The sequence below is a fragment of the Equus przewalskii genome, chromosome 11 (assembly GCF_037783145.1).
Source record: "Equus przewalskii isolate Varuska chromosome 11, EquPr2, whole genome shotgun sequence".
Taxonomy (NCBI): Eukaryota; Metazoa; Chordata; class Mammalia; order Perissodactyla; family Equidae; genus Equus; species Equus przewalskii.
Window position 1 is genome coordinate 14,798,485 of NC_091841.1, and position 20,491 is coordinate 14,818,975.

At 35.2% G+C, this 20,491-nt stretch overlaps 1 protein-coding gene across 1 annotated transcript; it reads left to right on the top strand.

Annotated features, from left to right (window-relative positions):
- The first annotated feature begins 551 nt into the window (after positions 1-551).
- LOC139074575 (olfactory receptor 10AG1-like) lies at positions 552-1,508 on the top strand. Its single transcript, XM_070566019.1, is given in 1 exon segment — positions 552-1,508. A coding segment is annotated over 1 exon segment (957 nt).
- The last annotated feature ends 18,983 nt before the right edge of the window (positions 1,509-20,491 follow it).

The window sequence follows — 20,491 nt, forward strand, 5'->3', positions numbered from 1 at the left end:
ATAGTGGTGGCCCAGGCTGACCTGAACTGGGCCTGGCAGTGGAATCTTATTGACCACCTTGGCCTTTGGTTATCAGAGATGCAGTTCACAGGAGAAACATCAAATCATCCAGGAAAGAATCACGCGGATTGTAAATTGAAAGATGTTAGGCAGAAAAAATACAAATAAGAAGCAACAGAGATCAGATTGATCAGAAAGGACAACATTTCTCATTAGAGAATGCCATCTGCTCCCTCCAGCAATTCTTACGCTGAGAATAGACTACCTGACATGTTTTGCTCTTATTTTATTTTTATTTATTTTTCTGTGTAATTCATTTATCCATATTGTTGATATAGGCAGGAAGAATAGAGTTTAAATGTTTTTACATTTTGGAATTCTAGGATATTGGATTTGAAACATCTTCCCAAAAATACAAAACAAACAAACAAAACACTGGATATCTATTCTGTATCAGTGGATTTGAAATCATCTATTTAATTTGTCTCAGTTGGCCTTTGGGTTCAGCAGATTGAGGTGACTTCTAAACCCTGAAATCATTTTGTTCATAGATGGAATCCACAGGACAAACTCCCCCACAGAGGAACCTCACTATGTAGGTGGAATTCATCCTGTTTGGTTTTTCTGATGTTCCTGACCTCCAAGGATTTCTTTTTGGGGTGTTTTTGATAATGTATGTGATTATTCTGATGGGCAATGGCCTCATTATCATAATAACCAACGTTGATCCTTCCCTCCACACTCCCATGTATTTTTTCCTTAGGAACTTTTCTTCTTTGGAAATATGTTATGTGTCAGTCACTGTCCCCAGATTATTAATAGATCTTTGTAGACAAAAGAGAAATATTTCCTTTCTCGCCTGTGCTGTACAAATGTATTTCTTTCTTGTCTTGGGAGCCACTGAGTGCTTTATTCTGACGGCAATAGCCTATGACAGGTATGTTGCCATTTGCAACCCATTACTCTACCCTCTCATCATGAACAATAGGCTGTGTAGCCAACTGGCAGCTGGCTGTTGGATCAGTGGAATTCCAGTCCACATAGGATTCACCTATCAGCTGTTCTCTCTCCCCTTCTGTGGATCTAACCTGTTGAATCACTTTTTCTGTGACATACCTCCAGTACTTGAGCTTGCCTGTGGGGACACTTTTATGACTCAGATATTGATTTACATGGTTGCTGTTCTAGTTGTCAATATTCCTTTTATGTTGATACTTGGATCTTACGTAAATATAATCTCAACCATCCTGAAGCTGCCATCAGCAACTGGGAGAGCCAAGGCCTTCTCCACTTGCTCTTCTCATCTCATGGTTGTGGCTTTATTCTTTGGATTAGGCATCATTACCTATATGAGACCAAAGTCCAGCCATTTAAAAGGAATGGATAAATTCCTTTCTCTTTTTTACACCATTGTGACCCCAATGCTAAACCCTATAATATATTGTCTGAGAAACAAAGATGTCATGGTGGCATTGAGAAAATTCTTACCAAAATGGATTGTGCTATGACTTAAAAACAAAACTTCATAAAATTTGTTTCTTATTTATCACAGTCTCCATACATTAATATTGATTCTTCTCAAATTTTATTAGGAATCTTAATTATTCTGATTGATCTTATACACTTATCACATGAAAGAAACTCTGCTGCTACTTTTAAATAAAATAATAATCCCAAACTCAATCCAAGATATTGAAATATCTCAAATAACACATTGGAGTCTTTAAGGTTGCTGTTACTTTTTAAGATTTTAGAATATTGGCTAAATGTTTTATTTCACAAAAAATGCTTCATCTTTATATCTCCAGTTCCAACATATTGTCTGAAAAATGTTAGACATTTAGTTAACTTTGTTAGATTGAAAGGAAGACTAATAGCAAAAGTTTAACTATTGATATTTTACCTGCTCATGATCAATAATTGCATTATAATCAAGAAAGTTAACACAAAGAAAGGAAGGATTTGAAACCAACAATAGTGAGTAGAATTGATGTGTTAAGCAGAGTTAAAATTCTATCTGTTCTTATTGGTGATTCATCAGCTACTTCCCAAAAGCCAAATTCATATAAGAAAAAGGGGGCCACTTTATCTTGGTTACAGAATTCAGTCTTCCTGTAGAATTCTACCTAAATTGCCTTCACTTCTATTGTGTTAAATAGAATACTTGATTTTAATTTTCATATGGAGGTTTTAAATTCACAAAGATGGTACAAGTTGTGGGGGTTTGGGAGAAAAATAAAGGTATTTGAGAAGCCAAAACAGGGAATTTATATAAACCTACTAAAATGTTAGCTCTGGGCTGTGTGAGAGTCATTTTTCGTACCGCCAACTCCCTTCTTGAGGTAGAAACCAGCAATTTCCCTTCCTTCTTTCTTTAAAGAAACAGTATAGAGTCTTAATAACAAAGGAATGCCTGTATAGGAAGACAGGAAAGGGTAAATTTGAACATTAAAGCAGCAAAATCACAGGCATTTCCTTCACATAGTTGTGCATTCAGTAAACTTCTTGGTACCAACCTTTGCAGTGTCTTAGGTGCTGTCACCAGGCTTCCTGTGGTGTTCCTTTCAAAATACAGAACATTTTTACTTGCCGCCTACTTCTCCTTCACTCCTATCACATTTATCTCCAGTGTTCTTTAGAAGGTAGTGTGATGTTACATATAACACAAGTTCTGTACAATTATTTCCTGTCATAAAGCCCCAGCTTAAAGAGAAAAGGTGAAAAAAGTAAAAGAAACCATTTTCAAGATCATAATAGTATCCAATTTTAACAAAATATAGCTTTGTCCTTTCATCACAATAAAAGAGTACCAAACATATCACAAATAAATAGATATTGGAGATCTTAAATTTTGTGTGAAAGGGCTATCAAAAGACATATTGGGGAATTTTTTATATATAGTTGTTTGGCAGTGCTACTTCTGAAGCTGCCTCCTCCCTCAATAAGATCAGAGCTGTCTATCATGTTTGGAATATTGATACTTTGAAAGATCTGTGCAGTAGCAGAAGAAGACATGGGTATTGGTATATACAATGATTATATTCTAAATTATGTATTCAGTCAACATATTAACATCCAAATTTTATTTCCTTTTAAAATATTTAAAGTTAGTATTTTGTATTACATGTTACATATTAGAAATCCCGATTGAGGAAAATGAGAGGAACAAGAATAGTCATAAAAGGACTATGAAAAGTGGCAAAACCTTTGGCTGGTCCAGAGGATTGTCCTGGTCATGTTACTGCAATGCAGAAGGATGAACTTTCTTGGCATAGGAATTTGGTTTCTTAGACAAGGAGAGCAGGCACGATACTGTTGAGTCCTATATGAAGACGATCGCTTGAGCTGCAAAATACTACATGGTTTTTAGAGACATGAAATGTTAACTTATTGGAAGTTTGACCTCTGCTGACTCCAGAGAACAAAGGGAGAAGCAGTAATAATTTGCTATATTTGAAACGAAGAAAGCTTTCCAAATTTTTCTGGCAGAATGTGTCAAGACAGGTCAGGAAGTTGTGGTTATTTACCTTTACAACACCTCTCACGAAGGCAACATTTGGAAGAGGCCTTCTAAAGTGAAGAAATGAGACGTTGGAAGACGATGTCCTCTAAAGCTGTCAGTATGGGTTTGACTGAAGTGATGAGAGGAAGTGGTGGCTTTATTATCTTCTAATTTAGGAGGAATTTTACCTGTGTTGATAGATACCAATGAGTCTGTGACATAGAGAATCTGTAATGCTCCTACCCACACTCCAATTCTGTAGCAAGAATTAGGGATGTTAGAATCTGAGGATTCCAACATTTATGCTGGTGAGGCATCCTCAGACATTGGTTTCTGAATATAATAGTCAATCAGATAGATACTGTCTTCACAAGGAGAATATCTTTGTTTCATATATTAGTAAAGACATTGTTTTGGTCAGTGCTTGGTGCAAAAGAGATATTTTCCAACAATGGACAACTCATTTCTCACCTGGATACAAGGCTACTCCTATAGAGATTTCTTTCAACACAACATGTAGAGCAAATTTTCCCAAATATGACTTTCTGCTACTGATCACTTACTCAAGCTCCATAATCCTATCTGTAGCTGGCTGCTTCTCTCTGAATATGTCTTTAATATATTGCATATGATTGTTTGCTTTTGGATGTCCTTATCCTTCCTTAAATTTCCAGGTCACTTTGGAAAGTGAAGAGGTTCATTTTCCTCTTAGATTAGAAGCCAAAGTTAAATGATGTTTTGTAAGAATAAACTTGTATGAGCAATATCATGAATATTACAATGAAATTTCTTTACAAAATAAAGACAAAATGTTCCACAAAGACAAAGAGTTGGAGGAGGAATCCAGAGTCTTTGATTAGTGGCTGAATTATAGGGAAGAGTGTTTAAAGGCAAGGTGAGAAATTTGGACTTTGGCTCATTATTGTAAATTAAAAATGACAAGAATTTAATAAAGTTCAGTGGCATTAGGAATTTAGAGAGAAAAGGGAAACAAAGACATTCCCAGAAGGAGAAAAATAATTTGACTTTCAGTTTTAATTTGGGGATGAAGGCATCATTCTCAGGTTTCAGCTATTTTTTTAGACTAAAATGGGCAGAGTGTATGTCTATGTGTAGATGGGGGAGGAATAAGGTAGTTTTGGAGGAAGTTAGTGTCTTCAGTTTGGAACCTGTCTCGAGAACAACTAGATAAGGTCATCCTGAACATTTTTTTTCATGTTTTGCCATGTATAATACACGCTCAATTCAGGAAACTGACACAATCTCTGACTGACACTGTTTTCTTCTGATAAAAAGGTAATATGTCCACATACATCAGTTGCCCTGCTTTTTCTTCTGACTTTTGATGTGATTGAAACTGACGGAGTAAAGAATATATCTTATGACCCCTATTAGCCACCTTCAGGCTTTGAAGCAGCCAATGGAGCGGTCTGGGGTAAACCTTGTTCAGAATTAGGGTGGCCCGGTGATCAACTGACCCTATCACATTCTCCTTTGGTCTTTTAAGTATGAATTCAACAGAGAAAGGAGGTGGAAACATAAAGCAAGTGGCAAAGATCTAGAATCAGACTAAGTAGAGGAGTAAAGATCAAAGGTCAAGAAACAAAGGTGGAGCTGTAAGCTCCAGTCTCTTGGCTGTAGAAATGGAGAGAACCTAACCAACTCAAGAAGGGGTCAAGAATAAGGTGTACATTCAGATGGAGGAAAAAATGTCGGGTCTACTTCTACTAGCCTTTCTGATATCTCCCAAGGTCTTTGCATCCCTGTTACTTCCCTTCCAGGAAATATGTGACTTTACCTCTTTGTGGAAAAATTTTCCAGCTAGAGTGAAGTGGGGGGAAGTCTAAAATATTCTTGTTACTTTTGTAGTCCAAGAATATACACTTATATGGGGCAGATGATAGCATGTTAACTATTTTTCTTTATTTTTCCTGCGATCTTGAGCATGAAATAATTTAGACATTCCAAAGTTTTACTTTATCACGCACGTTTCATTAAACATTTCCTGTAGTATCTACTGGCTCTTGTGGTTATCCAGTGATCAATCTTATTGATTAATAAATGAGAAAATATTAGGTTTCTCAGCTCACCCCCATCTTCCCACTTCAGATCTACCTGCAGAGAGGATTTGTCCGGTTGTTCTCTGTTAGGTTAAGAAACCTGCCTCTATGAACAAAGCTTATGATTGTCCAGAATTTCCAGTAACTGGATGGATAAGTCTGCCTTGTTAAATGATGAAAGGCTTCAAACACACTCTGCTACACAATGAAAGTCCTGTTCTCAAATTTTTTTATTTTGAGTAATAATAGGTTGACTTCAGTGAATCTATTTCCTGTCTCACTTTTCAACATGTTCTGAAATCTGGTGAGCAAAGAGAAATGATCAAGATATCTTAAAACCTTAACGTTAGAGAGATTCCAGAGTAACCAAAGAATATGAGAGAACTGGCAAAAATCAAGAGACGTTTTAAATTTGGTTTGTGAATGACTCCGCTTTGATTTTTTCTTAAGGAATTCAAATATACTTTCTCAGCTTCTTCTTTTTTTTTAATATTTCAGCTATTGAACATGACAATGCATGGAGTTTTGACTGAATTGCTGTATTTATAATAGCATTATCTTTAGTGAAGTTTAAAATATGAGTGGATAGTGTTTATTGAGTGCTTCACTAAATGTCAGGCATTATGCTACAAACTTTATAAAATTTAATTTTCACAGCTTTAAAAGAAACAATGAAGCTAAAATAATTAAAGTAATTTACCAATCACACATAAGAATTTCTCCAGCTCTAAAACATACCCATATATACTCCATTATGCTACATATATACTATATTTACTACCATGTGTCCAATGAAAACTCATAAGCTTTAGTATCTGAGGACTATTGTAAGTCTAGATCCTATCATATATTATCTGATCATGCATTGAATAAGGGTTGAAGAGAGCTGCCTCACCAACATTTATCTGTTTACTATGGTGCAAATGTTAATATTAAAGCTAAAAATTATGGAGAGGCATGTAAACAAGAAAGACTTAAGATCATATTTATGTGTGAGGGGGAAGAATTAAGTGTTGATAGGTCAGAAATGGAAAGATGAAGACCAGGGGTGTTCTTATTCTTGTCCCCTCAGTCTCGTGTTTGTGATTTGGTTGATGAGTCCCTAATACTAATTATAATGTGATCTTATGTAGTACCACAGTAATATAAATCCTCATCAATTTATGGGAAGACAGTATCAATGATCCCCATTTTGCTAATGAGCAAAATGACTCATTAAAAAGTGACCCATCTAAAAGTGGCAGAAACAAGCTTAGAACTTGTCCCATCACACTCTGAACTACTATGTTGCCTTTGGACATAGTATTTGGGCCAGAACAGATAGTATACTTAGATTGATTCATCTAGTCTCATTGTTTAAGTCCTGTGTTAGCTACTACCAAATATGGAAAATGTGTAACTTAGATCTGACAACTCATGCATAGCATCACCTTTTGTCCAATACTAGCTAAGCAATTCTTTTGCATTAGTATGCAAAGTAGATTTTATTGATAATTTTGCTGGGAATAAGAGAATATGTTTAACACAGTTCCCCTCTTGAAAACTAATTTTTAAATCCTCAACTGATTTATCTGTTTGCTCAACTTCCTTTTTCCTAGATGTTCTTAAGACCTGTTCTCTGATCCTCTGCAAGAAAGTGCTCAAATTGCATTATTGTTTTTCCCCTGAAATACACCAAGCACTGTAATTGTTCCCTCTTCTATTACTCAAATCAATTTAATGTAGTCTGAATATTTAACTTCAGAGCTTGTATTTCCAGCCCCTTACAAGCCTAAGAAAATAAGTACTTATCAAGGTAATAGAAAGGACCCATCTTATAAGGTAGTAAAAGATGTAAATAAAAAAGCACTTTTCAGTTACAAAATCTCATGGTGCTTTGCAGGGAGTAAGAAAGTTAATCTCTGAAAAATTTGAAAACTTAGAAGTGACAGATGGATATGAGAATATGACAATGTTGTATTCCTGGAGTAGTCACTTTGTACCAGTGAAGAAACAGACTTTTCCCTTGCTGAGATATTAATGCAAGTTTCCATTTAATAAGGATTACTATGCCAGGCTCTTTGCTTAGTACGTGACATACATTATTTCATTTAAACTTTACAGCATATTGGAAGTTTGATGTAATCAATCTAATTTTATTTGTGAGGAAAATGAAATGCAGGAAGTCAAGTCACAGCCTAATTTCAGTTTAAAAGCCTGAGTCTTAGAGAGTAGAGCAATTTCTAATAATGACACGGAAGATAATTATGGCAAAAGAAAACTCAAACTCTCTTCTCAGACTCTAGAGCCAACACTTTTATCCACTATACTGGAAGCCTCTGTTCCCATGTTAAGGGGCTTACTTAGAATTTGAATGTGAAAATATGCACATTATCAGGGAGATAACAAGGTTAGAATTTCCCAGGTCACAGATATAACTCTCAGGCTATGTATTTGTTGGAGGAAAGTCCTCTCTGGTGAGCTCTTGGGGAAGGCACAGAGTTGGCTTGAAGCATGAAAAGAGGGTGAAATTATCATAGGCAGTAGAAAACAGAGAAGCATTTTAGGCCAGAGAAAATAGGAAAATGCGTGCATGTTTGAATGCCCATAGTATAAGCAGGAAACTGTTTTGAACAGAACACTGTTTTCACTTGCAGAAAAGTTGAGGAAACAATCACTACTGCTATCACTGGTGATGCAGGGTCAGTGAGCCAAGGAGTTGAAAGAAAGATTTCTTGGACTCTCAAGGTCTGGCAGTAGTGCTCTTTTACTTAGAGAATAGTGTGGAACAGCACGGGGACAGGACCCATGGGCAGTAAAGAGCTGCTGCTGCATGGGGACAGGACCCACGGGCAGGAGGAGCTGCTTCTGCTGCAAACGTGGGTTGAGAGTAAGGCTAAGTTTAAGGCCTAGGTATGTGAGTTATCTCTTTACAAGACAAGGGAAAGAATATGTAAAAAAAAAAAAAGTTGTTAAAATGGTATCAGTGCAGGTGGGGTCTGGTTATTGGGTGGTCTTGTAACTCTAGATAAGAATCAGACCAGATTAAGTCATAATGTGCTATGCTTCCCAGAGGATGCTGGTCGGGGGTAGTCAGCTACATGAGTTTACCAGACAAGCACAATAAACAAGACTTAAGTCCTTGCCATCACCATTAAGAGTTTCTAGAGATAAGGTCATCCCCCCTTCCTCCTGGTACAGAGAGGGAGATACCACCACAGATGGAAACTTCCTTCACAAATGAAAATGTCTCTCATCAAAGGGCAAGAAAATTCCACTCCTCAGAGCCTCCTTCTCATCTGCAGGTTTTAAAAGTAACCTGCCTAAAATACTCCTCATCACTAGAAACAAGAATTTGAGGCACATTTGGAGTGACAAAGAAGCCATGAATAAAAAATTTTGAAATTTAATTTGTGTAAAATAGTTTTTATTTTATTTTAATATATATTTTATATATAGATTCATATATATTATATTTACATATATATATTGCCATTTATGGAAAACTTGAGAAATTCAGACTGGTAAGAGATTTTGAAGGTGTATATCCTAAAACTTGTGTGCTACAAAGAATTATTATACAGTAAAAAAAGAAAGATTTGGGGACAACATGAAAGTGATAATGCCTACTGGATAGAAACAAATGTTACAATTTTTGAAGTGTTTTAAGTGTTTTGAAAAATAAAATATAAGGAAATAGAAATCATGGTGAAACATAAAAAATCTCAGTTTTATTACTTTAGCATTTAAATTTCTTTTATCTCTTCCAGCCATGCTTGCCTCCTGTTGCTGCTTGAACTTATTGAGCTCCCACGAGCTTCTCCCTCTATCTGTATTGCTATATTGTTCTACCCACAAATATTCACATCTCTTTTACCCACTCACTTATTTCCATTGTTTATTTAAATGGCATTTCTCAGTGAGACATTTACCCAAAATTTCAATTCTCCTTCACGTTTCTTAAATATTTGTCTACTTCATTTTTTTCTCTTAAGCTATTATCACTCTAGATAATATGTTACATGTTTCTTATTTTGTTTAATATCAATCTTCTTCACTAGTGTCTAAATACCAGGAGGAAAGTGACTTTTTGCTGATATTTTCAATGTTTCACCTCAGTGCTTAAAAAGCATCTGCTATACAGTTAGGGCTAAAAATAAATATTGAATAAATGAATGCATGAATAAAAATGTATCTATATCTAGAGAAATAAAAATATTTATTTCAGGCTAAATGTAGCAATTTAAACTATAGTTTTCTGCTTATTTATTTTTGGGTGATTTTGTGTGCTAGACAGGCTTTACCAAATTAAGCAAATATGCATAAAAATCATAAAACCTATGTCTCATTATTGAAAACACACCTTTATTGTAGACATATATATTTCTAATATATATATATTATATCAAGTTGTGCATAGCACAAGGCCATTATCATTACCATTAATGATATTATGATAACAGTTCATTTTTAATAAACTCTGTCTAAAGAAATAAAGAAGGAAAAAGAATGCAGTAGACCAGAATTTTGAAAATATAACTATACAAATGAAGCAGAAGAAAAATAGTTGAGACTTTTTTTAAGGAAACCTAATCTGTTAATAATGAACCTGGAATATTAAAGGGAAATCAAGTAATATGTTCTTCAAGTAATAACTCTCAATTCAGGACATGAAGTACAACATTATTGTCCAAAATTAATTAATGAATAAGTGTTGAATGCACACATATATAATCAATACTTACGATTTAGACGAAGAGAATGTTGACATCATTCTCTGAATACATTTTCTATGAAAAAATTAGTTTATAGGGGGTAAAATTTTCATCTGGTCCAAATTAATTACCCAACAGTATTAGGGATCCAATTCCATCTCATGTAAAATGCCTAAAAATTGATCTAAGAAAGAAGCATAAGTGAATTAGAATGGCCTTTTTATTTTTATTTCAAATAGACTTTCACTTCAAAGAAGATAATGGCCTTATCTGCTTTGCTACTATCTGTAAATCAATAAGGAAGATCATTAACAATTGTACTATTTCTCCAAAATATCAACGCTACTTAAAAAATTGCAATTCAAGTATCCAGCTGTCTCTTATATATCAATGACAGTGTTTTCTAGTTATCCAATGGTGGATTCATTATTTGATGTTTTTTCAAGATAATGGCTATGAAGCAATAACAGAAGAAATATGTTGTAATTTCCTTAAATTGTAGCTTAAATTTCTATACATTTTTATGAAAATATGAAGTGATTGAACTTATCTTCTACCATAAATAAGTTGAATTAGTATGAATTCAATCTTATAATGGTATGTACTTATATGCTGAGGGCTATGGTGGACCACAAGAATGAAATATCAAAAATCCAAAACTCTATCAGACTTTCAGTGGATTTCTCAAGAGAAACTTTACAGGATAGAAGAAAATGGAATGATATATTCAAAATACTGAAAGACAAAAACTTTCAGCTGAGAATACTCTATCCAATGACACTATCCTTCAGAAACAATGGAGAAATAAAAACTTTCCCAGACAAACAAAAGCTGAGGAAGTTCATCACCACAACATCCCACCTACAAGAAACGACAAAGAATGCCTTCATAACTGAAACAAAAAGGATGACGGTCTACAAAGCCTTGAGCAAAGAGATAAACAGACAGAAAAATCAGAGAATTTCAGCTCTCTATCAGACCAAGTTAGCAAATATTTAATTATAGCATTAAAGATATAGGGTAGGGAAGCATCAAAAATACCTATAAACACTTCATTTTAATCACAAACTCCCAACACAAAATGGAATAATTTGTGACAACAATAAATTAGACAAGGAAGAGGAAAGGGATGGAACCTCCTTAGGCTAATGGAAATAAGAGGCTATCAGAAAATGGACTATCTCATCTATGAGATCTTTCATATAAACTTCACGGTAATGACTAAACAGAAAATCAGAACAGAGATGCACATGATAAATATTGAGGAAATTATCACAGAAAATCAACAAACTGAAATGGCAGTCAGAAATACACAGAAAGAGAAACAAGGAAAATATAGAACAACTGGAAAACAGGAGATAAAATGACAGTATAAAGCCCTCATATATCATTAATCACTCTAAATGTAAATCAATTGAATTCTCCAATCAAAACACACATAGTGACAGGATGAATTAAAAAACAAGACCCAGAAATACGCTGCCTCCAGGAAAGACATCTCAGCTCCAAAGACAAACAGGCTCAGAGTGAAGGGGTGGAAGACAATACTCCAACCTAATGGCAAACAAAAGAAAGCAGGTGTTAATCTTACTTACAGCATACAAAGCAGAATTCAAGATAAATAAGGCAAAGAGAAACAAAAGGGGCAATGTATAATAATAAAAGGGACATTCCACCAAGAGGACATAACACGTATGAATATATATGCATTTAAAACAGGAGCACTAAAGTACTGATAAAGAATATTAACAGACCTGAAGGGAGAAGTTAACAGCAAAATAATAATAATAGTGGACCCAAACACCCAAGTTACATCAATAGATAGATCATCCAGATAGACTGTCAACAAGGAAATAGTGGAATTAAATGGAAAACTAGACCAGATGAGCCTAATAAATATATAGATAACATTCCATTGAAATATAGCACAATACACATTCTTCTCAAGTGCACATGGAACATTGTCAAAGATAGACCACATGTTGGGAAGCAAGGCAAGCATCAAAAAATTTAAGAAAATTGAAATCCTATCAAGCACCTTTTTCAACCACAATATTATGAAACTAGAAATCTACTACAAAAAAAAATCTGAGAAGTGACAAATATGTGGAGACTAAGCAACATGCTTCTGAGTAACTACTGCATCAATGAAAAAATCAAAGGAGAAATCTAAAAATATCTGGAAAGAAATGAAAATTCAAATACATCATACCAACACTTATGGGATGCCTCAAAAAGATATCTAAGAGGGAAATTCATACCAATACAGGCCCAAGTCAAAAAACAAGAGAAATCTCAAATAATATTAAACTAAACCTAACAGAACTAGAAAAATAACAAGTAAAGCTCAAAGTCAGCAGAAGGGAGATAATAAACATTAGAGCAGAAATAAATGAAATAGAAACCAAGAAAATAGTAGAAAGGATCAATTAAACTGAGAGCTGATTCTTTGAGAACAGAAGAGACAAACAGCCAGATTCACTAAGAAAAAAATAGAGGGCTCAAATAAATAAAATTAGAAATGAAAGAGGAGAAATTACAACAGATACCTCAGAAGTGCAAAGGATTATAAGAGAATACTATGAAAAACTATTGGATAACTTGGAAGAAAGAGATAAATTCTTAGACTCATACAATCTCCCAAATCTGAATCAAGAAGAAATAGTGAATCTGAATAAACCAATCACAAATAAAATGATTGAAAGAGTAATCAAAAATCTCCTCAAAAATAAAAGTCTAGGACCAGATGGCTTTACTGTAGAATTTTACCAAATATTTAAAGAAGATATAATACCTGTCTTTCTGAAATTCTTCTTTCCAAAAGATTGAAGATGGAACACTTTCCAACACATTCTATGAGGCTGACATCACTCTTATTCCTAAACCAGACAAGGGCAACAAACAGAAGTAAAATTATAGCCCAAGATCACTGATGAAAATAGATGCAGAAATTCTCAACAAAATATTCATGAGCCAAATACAGCAATAAATTAAAAGGGTTATACACCATGATCAAGTGGGCTGCAGAGATGTTTCAACATTTTGAAATCAATCAATGTAATAAAGAACATTAACAAAATGAAGAATAAAATTCCAATGGTCATCTCAATAGGTGCAGAGAAAGCATTTGGCAAGAACCAACATGCATATATGATATATACTCTCATTAAAATGTGAATAAAAGGAAAGCAGCTCAATATAATAGAGCCCACACATGACAAAACCAAAACCAACATCATACTTATTGTAGAAAAACTAAATGCCATCCCTCTGAGAACAGGAACCAGACAAACGTGCCCACTCTCATCACTCATATTCAACATAGTACTGGAGCTTTTGGCTAGAGCAATTAGGCCAGGAAAAGAAATTAAACCTATCCAAATTGGAAACTGTAGGGGAGGAAGACATTTCCTCTACTCATTCTGAATCCTTCTGGGCAGACAATGAACTAATTTCACATGAGACAGAATAACAGGTGAAAAATAAACAAAGCCTTATAACATGTATACATGGGAGACACTGGGGCAAAACTGAGAAACTTGCAAAAATGGCAGAAGTTCTCAACTAAAATACCACCCTCAGGTAAAGACAAAGGAGGATGTTGGGGATGGGGGGAGTTGATCATGGGAGGTTACCAAAAAAGCACAGTAAACAACAAGAAGGTTATTAGGCAGATTTAAGTCCTTGCATTCTGCTTTGGTAAGAGTTTCTAGAGATAAGGTCATCCCTCCTTCTTCTTGTTACAGAAAGGGAGACTCCTTTACAGATGGAGATCTCCTTTACAAATGTAAATATCTCTTAGCAAAGGGTAAGTAGATTCTACTTTTCAGAGTTTCTTTCCCACCTGCAGTTTTTAAGAGTAACCAGCCCACAATAATCTTCATGCCAAAGAGACATATCTTGGGGTGGCAAATTTCAGTCCCCCACAAAGGGAAGAAGTGAAACTCTTGTGGTTTGCAGGTGACATGATTCTATGTATAAAAAAACCCTACAGGATCCATCAGAAAACTATTAGAAACAATCAAAAACTATAGGAAATTTGAAGTACACAAAAGAAACCTACAAAAATCAGTTGCATTTCTATACTCTAATATTGAACTAGCAGAAAGAGAACTCACGAATACAACCCCACTTACAATCACAACAAAAAAATAAAATATCTAGGAATAAATTTAATGAAAGAGGTGAAAGACCTATGCACTGAAAATCATAAGACATTATTGAAAGAAATCGAAGATGACATTAAGAAATGGAGAGATATTCCATGCACGTGGATTGGAAGAATAAACATTGTTAAAATATCCATATTACCTGAAGCAATCTACAAACTCAATGCAATGCCAGTCACAATCTCAATGACATTCTTCACAGAAATAGAACAAAGTATCTTAACATTTATATTGAACAACCAAAGGCTCTGAATAGCGAAAGTAATCCTGAGAAAAAAGAACAAAGCTGGAGGCATCACAATCCCTGTCTTCAAAATACAGAACAAAGTTATTGTAATCAAAACAGCATGGTACTTGTACCAAAACAGATACTCAAATCAATGGAACAGAATCGAAAGTTCAGAAATAAAACCACACATCTATGGACAGCTAATCTTCAACAAAGTAGCCGAGGACATACAATGGAGAAAGGAAAATCTCTCCAATAAAAGGTGCTGGGAAAACTCGACAGCCACAGGCAAAAGAATGAAAGTAGACCACCGTCTTACACCATATACAATAATTAACTCAAAATGGATTAAAGACTTGAAGGTAAAACCTGAAGCCATAAACCTCTTAGAAGAAAACATAGGGAGTATACTCTTTGACATCAATTTTAGTACCTTTTCTAATATCGTGTCTACTTAATCATGGGGAACATAAGAAAAAATAAACAAATGGGACTACATCAGACTAAAGAGCTTCTGCAAGGCAAAGTGAACTATGAATAAAATGAAAAGATAACCCACCAACAGGGAGAAAATATTTGCAAATCATACATCTGACAAGGGGTTAATCTCCACAGTTTATAAAGAACTCATAAAACTCAACAACAAAAAACAAACAACTCAAGCAAGAAATGGGCAAGGAATTTGAACACACACTTTTCCAAAGAAGATATACAGATGGTCAACAGGCACATGAAAAGATGTTCAAGGTCACTAATCATTGAGGAAATGCAGATCAAAACCACAATGAGATATCACCATTGACCTGTCCGAATGGATGTAATTACCAAGACAAAAATAGCAAATGTTGGAGAAGATGTGGAGAAAAGGGAACACTCATACACTGTTGGTGGGAATGCAAACTTGGTGCAGTTAATATGGAAAACAATTTGGAGATTTCTCAAAAGATTACAAATAGATATATCCTATGATCAAGCTACCCAACTACTGGGTATTTATCCAAAGCACTTGAAATCAACAATTCGAAGAGATTTATACACCCCTATATTCATTGCAGCATTATTCACAATAGCCAGGGTGTGGAAGCACCTGAAGTGCTCATCAACAGATGAATGGATAAAAATGTGGCATATATATACAATGGAATACTACTCAGCCATAAAAAAGACAATGTTATCCCATTTACAATCACATGGATGGATCCTGAGGGTGTTTTGTTAAACAAAATAAGTCAGACAGAGAAAGACAAACAGCTCATGATTTCACTCACATTTGGAAGATAAACAAACACACAGACAAAGAGAACACATTAGTGATTACCAGAAGGGGAAGGGGTGTGAGAGAAAGAGGTAAAGGAGCACAGATTTATGATGATACCTCCAGCTGGTTATGAGAATATTTTGTAGTTCCAGCAAGGAGTCCTTTCTCATAATTTCTCCCAGTGATGGACTGTTATGTATGGGGAAAAAAATGAATCTTCTCTTTTCTGGCCATAGTGGGCTTGTGTGGAGCCTATTCATAGTCCCCTAATTCTCACTATGTATAAATTGTACATTTAGATATTCTTTTAGTATGAAGAACATGTGATTGAGTCAGATGGCCAAAATTTGCTATATTACACAATCAGTTATAAGTTTCCCTTTGACACCTCCTAGCTGATAAACACTGTCCCTGAAACCAGTGGGGACAGCAGGAGCACATTATTTGGAGTCAGAAAACATGAAGACCTACCTCTGCCCATTAGTGTCTAATTCTCCCTCTTTGGCAGTGGAGTTGGGGGGTGCTTTGTCCAGCCAGTGTAGGTTAGAGGTCTGAAGCAACTCCCATCTCCAAATACAAGCGCAGTGAAAGAACTGAAAGGAACTCTAACCTCCTGACTAAGAAAAAAATGCTATGGACCAAAGTTGGAAGAAATATTCTTCTGATAGAGTGACGATGAGGAGAGTCTCCCACACAAAAATGACTGTTACAGAAGCAATAGCAAACTGAAATGGAAACAAAATTTAATTAACAGTAAAGCAATAATTTGGGGTAGGAAATATTAGGTTTATGATTGAAGTAGTTCTCCCCATAAAGTGCATGGTGGAGGGTTAAAATTGAAAAATGTTAAATTATTAAAAGTTGTAATAAGTAAGAGGGAAAGTTTTTAAAACAAATTATAGATAAGACTTGTTCTTTTTTTCTGTGTGTGTGAGGAAGATTGGCCCTGAGATAACATCTGTTGCCAATCTCCTTTCTGCTTGTGCAAGATTGTCACTGAGCTAACATCTTTGCCAATCTTCCTCTATTTTATGTGAGATGCCACCAAAGCATGGCTTGACAAGTGGTGCTAGTTCCACATCCGGGATCCAGACCTGTGAACCTTAGGCCACAGAAGCAGAGTGCATGAAGTTAATCACTATGCTTCTGGGCCAGCCCCAATAATACTTGTTCTTAATCCTTGTTTATAGGGTCCATTAATGAGCTAGGTTTATCTAGGCCAGGGCTCCCATAGTGTCTTAGAGAAAATGATAATTTGAATAAAGTAATCTTAGTTTCTACAATACAGAATTGCTTTTGCCTTCAAAATTTACCCCACACCCACAAATGTCTACTTCAACAAAGCAAAGTAGTATCCCTTAAAGATGACAAAATAAGAGAATATGTTCATGTGATGTTAAAAATGCATGATTTGCTGAAAAGGTCGATTCATAGGAATTAAAGAAAATTAATTAAGACACATAAGAAACCAATAAATAAGGAGTTAGAACACTTTCCTGCAGGTGATATCAGACCATTAAGAATGTTTCTTCCTGGTGGCACAGTGGTTAAGTGTGCACCTTCTGCTTCTTGGCAGCCCGGGGTCCTCCGGTTTGGATCCTGGGTGCAGACATGGCACCGCTTGGCAAAAAGCCATGGTGTGGTGGACATCCCACATATACAGTAGAGGAAGATGGGCATGAATGTTAGCTCAGGGCCAGTCTTCCTCAGCAAAAAAAAGAGGAGGATTGGCAGTAGTTAGCTCAGGGCTAAACTTCTTCAAAAAAAAAGAAACATGTTTCTTCTTCTAGGACATCCATGTGCAATGGCTATGTTAGTTCATGAAATTATATTCCATAGAGAGACTCAAGGAAACTCTGGTCTACTATAGAAGAATTTTTTTGAAAAATAAAACAAATTAATTGCAAACAGGAGTATTTAACTAGCAATGTAGATGTAAAGAGGGAAAAGAAACATTCCCACAGGCAAGCAGTGACTATTTCCTCTGTAAAGAACAGCTGCTCTTTAAAAAGCAATTTAATTTCATATTTAAAAATGGTATAGATCCTGAACAATTTAATATTTAAAAATATGAAAAGTCATGAATGAGAAAGAAGGAAATTCAGCAAAATTGAAAAAAGTAAATAAGAACCATTGATGTGTTGATAGTCTGTTTCAATTCAATGTGAAATTTTAACTTTAGGATGAAGATTCAATAAATAATATCAAACAACTAAAGTCGTGAGTATATGTTGGTTGAAAATGCATTCATTATTTAAGACAGCATCTGTAGACTTCTGATGTTCTGAATCAAAAAGGTAAATTAAATAATATGTTTGAAGCATTTGAAATATGTAAACTCCTAACTTGTCTATTGTTAACAATTACAATAATGTTAAAATTATTCATTTTAAGAACTGACATATTATGAAAATATAATCAAAGAATGACATTGCATTCAAATTAAACATATTTTGCTACACTGATAATAAAGTAAATGTTGTCTTTATAAATAAAAGAATTTCTATAAGGACTCTCCTTTTATTAGGGAATTGCCTTTTATTGCAGAAAATATGACACATTAATTTAATACACTTTATAATTTCCTTGCAAAACTATGTGCACAATGTTTCTGGCACATAGCCCATTGTTGTTTATGTTACCCAATCAAATCAGATAATTAACCTGGCAGGATTTGGACTCACTATCTGACTATATTTCCTAAACTTTTCATATACTGATTTTACTTTTCCCTATAAATATTTAATTTTGGCTCAAAATAAAGCAATGTACTTGTATGGGAGCAGATTTTGCCATATTAAGACATGTCTCTTTGGCATGAGGATTATTTTGGGCTCTTTTTTGTTGTGTGAGGAAGATTGGCCCTGAGCTGAATCTGTGCCAATCTTCATCTATTTTACATGGGATGCTGCCACAGCATGACGAGCAGTACTAGGTCTTGCATCCAGGATCCAAATCTGCCAACCATGGGCCACTGAAGCAGAGCAGGTGAACTTAACCACAACAACCACTACACCACCAGGCCAGCCCCTTGGGTGGTTTTTGTTTTTAACTGCAGAAGGGGAGAAAATTTGAAAACCAGGTAGAAGTTACTCTTTGTAAGAGATATTTACATTTGTAAGGGAAATCTCCATTTGTAAAGGTGTCTCCTTCTCTGTACCAGGAAGAGGGATTGGCCTTATCTGTAGAAATTCTTATCAATGTGGAAGGCAAGGTCTTAAATCTGCATAATAATCTTATTCTTGTTTACTCTGCTGTTTCTGTTAATCTCCCATAACTGACTCCTCCGATCCCCAAAGTCTCCTGCTTTGTCTTTAGCTGAAGAATTTTTTTCTTTTTTGGCACCTGAGCTAACAACTGTTGCCAATTTTTTCCTTTTCTTCTTCTTCTTCTCCCCAAAGCCCCCAGTACATTGTTGTATATCCTAGTTGTGAGTGCCTCTGGTTGTGCTATGTGGGATGCTGCCTCAGCATGTCTTGATGAGTGGTGCCATGTCTGTGCCCAGGATCCGAACTGGTGAAACCCTTGGCTGCCTAAGCGGAGCATGTGAATTTAACCACTGGGCCATGGGGCCAGCCCCTGAAGACGGTTTTTAAGGTAACAATCTTCATTATTCTGGCAAGTTACTGAGTTTTTCCGGGTTTCTCCCATATATATATGTTATAAAGCTTTGATTTTCTCCTGATATTCTGTCTCATGTGAGTTTAATTCTTAGACCAGCCAGAAGGACCTAGAGGGTAGAGGAATTGTCTTCCTCCCCTGCAATGTCTAAATATTATTAGGATTAAAAATGATTAAATGCCAAAATTGTGTTTTTAAGCAGCAAAATCCATTTTATTTCAACAATTAGAATGAGAATTACTTGAACTTCATGACATTGAAAATTAAAGATTTGTCATTTATATTTTCATTGTATTTTTAATTACTCTCTCTCACTTCATAGAAAACCAATTCTAACAATAATTTCTACTTTTAATTTAATTCAGATTCATATATGGAGTAACATATTAGGGGAGAGCCTTGTGCTATATTCTTTATAGAATGAATTATGGGATGTAATGTCAAGGGTAGAAAAGATATGCATGCAAACAGTCAGTCAAATATTGTGCTAGATCTCATTTGCCAGGTGTTATGTTATGGACTAGATTAATTGGGAAGAAGTTCATGAAAGCTGGTCAATTGATAATTGAGTTGGGGTTTTGATTGGAAGAAATAGCTCATCTGCATTCTCCCTTCTCACACTGTGAAATTAAATAAAAATGTCCAGTGGCTGCCCCAGTGGCATAGTGGTCAAGTTCACATGCTCCACTTTTGTGTCCTGGGGTTCACAGATTCAGATCCTGGGTGCAGACCTACCCACCATTCATCAAGCCATGCTGTAGCAGCATCCCACATATAATGTAGTGGAGGATTGATACAGATGTTAGCTCAGAAACAATCTTCTTCCGGCAAAAAGAGGAAGATTGGCAACAGACATTAGCTCAGGGCCAAACTTCCTCACCAAAAATAAATAAATAAATGAAAGTGTAGCTACATGGATCTTATTGATCTAATTACAATGCAAATCTAACATTATAAA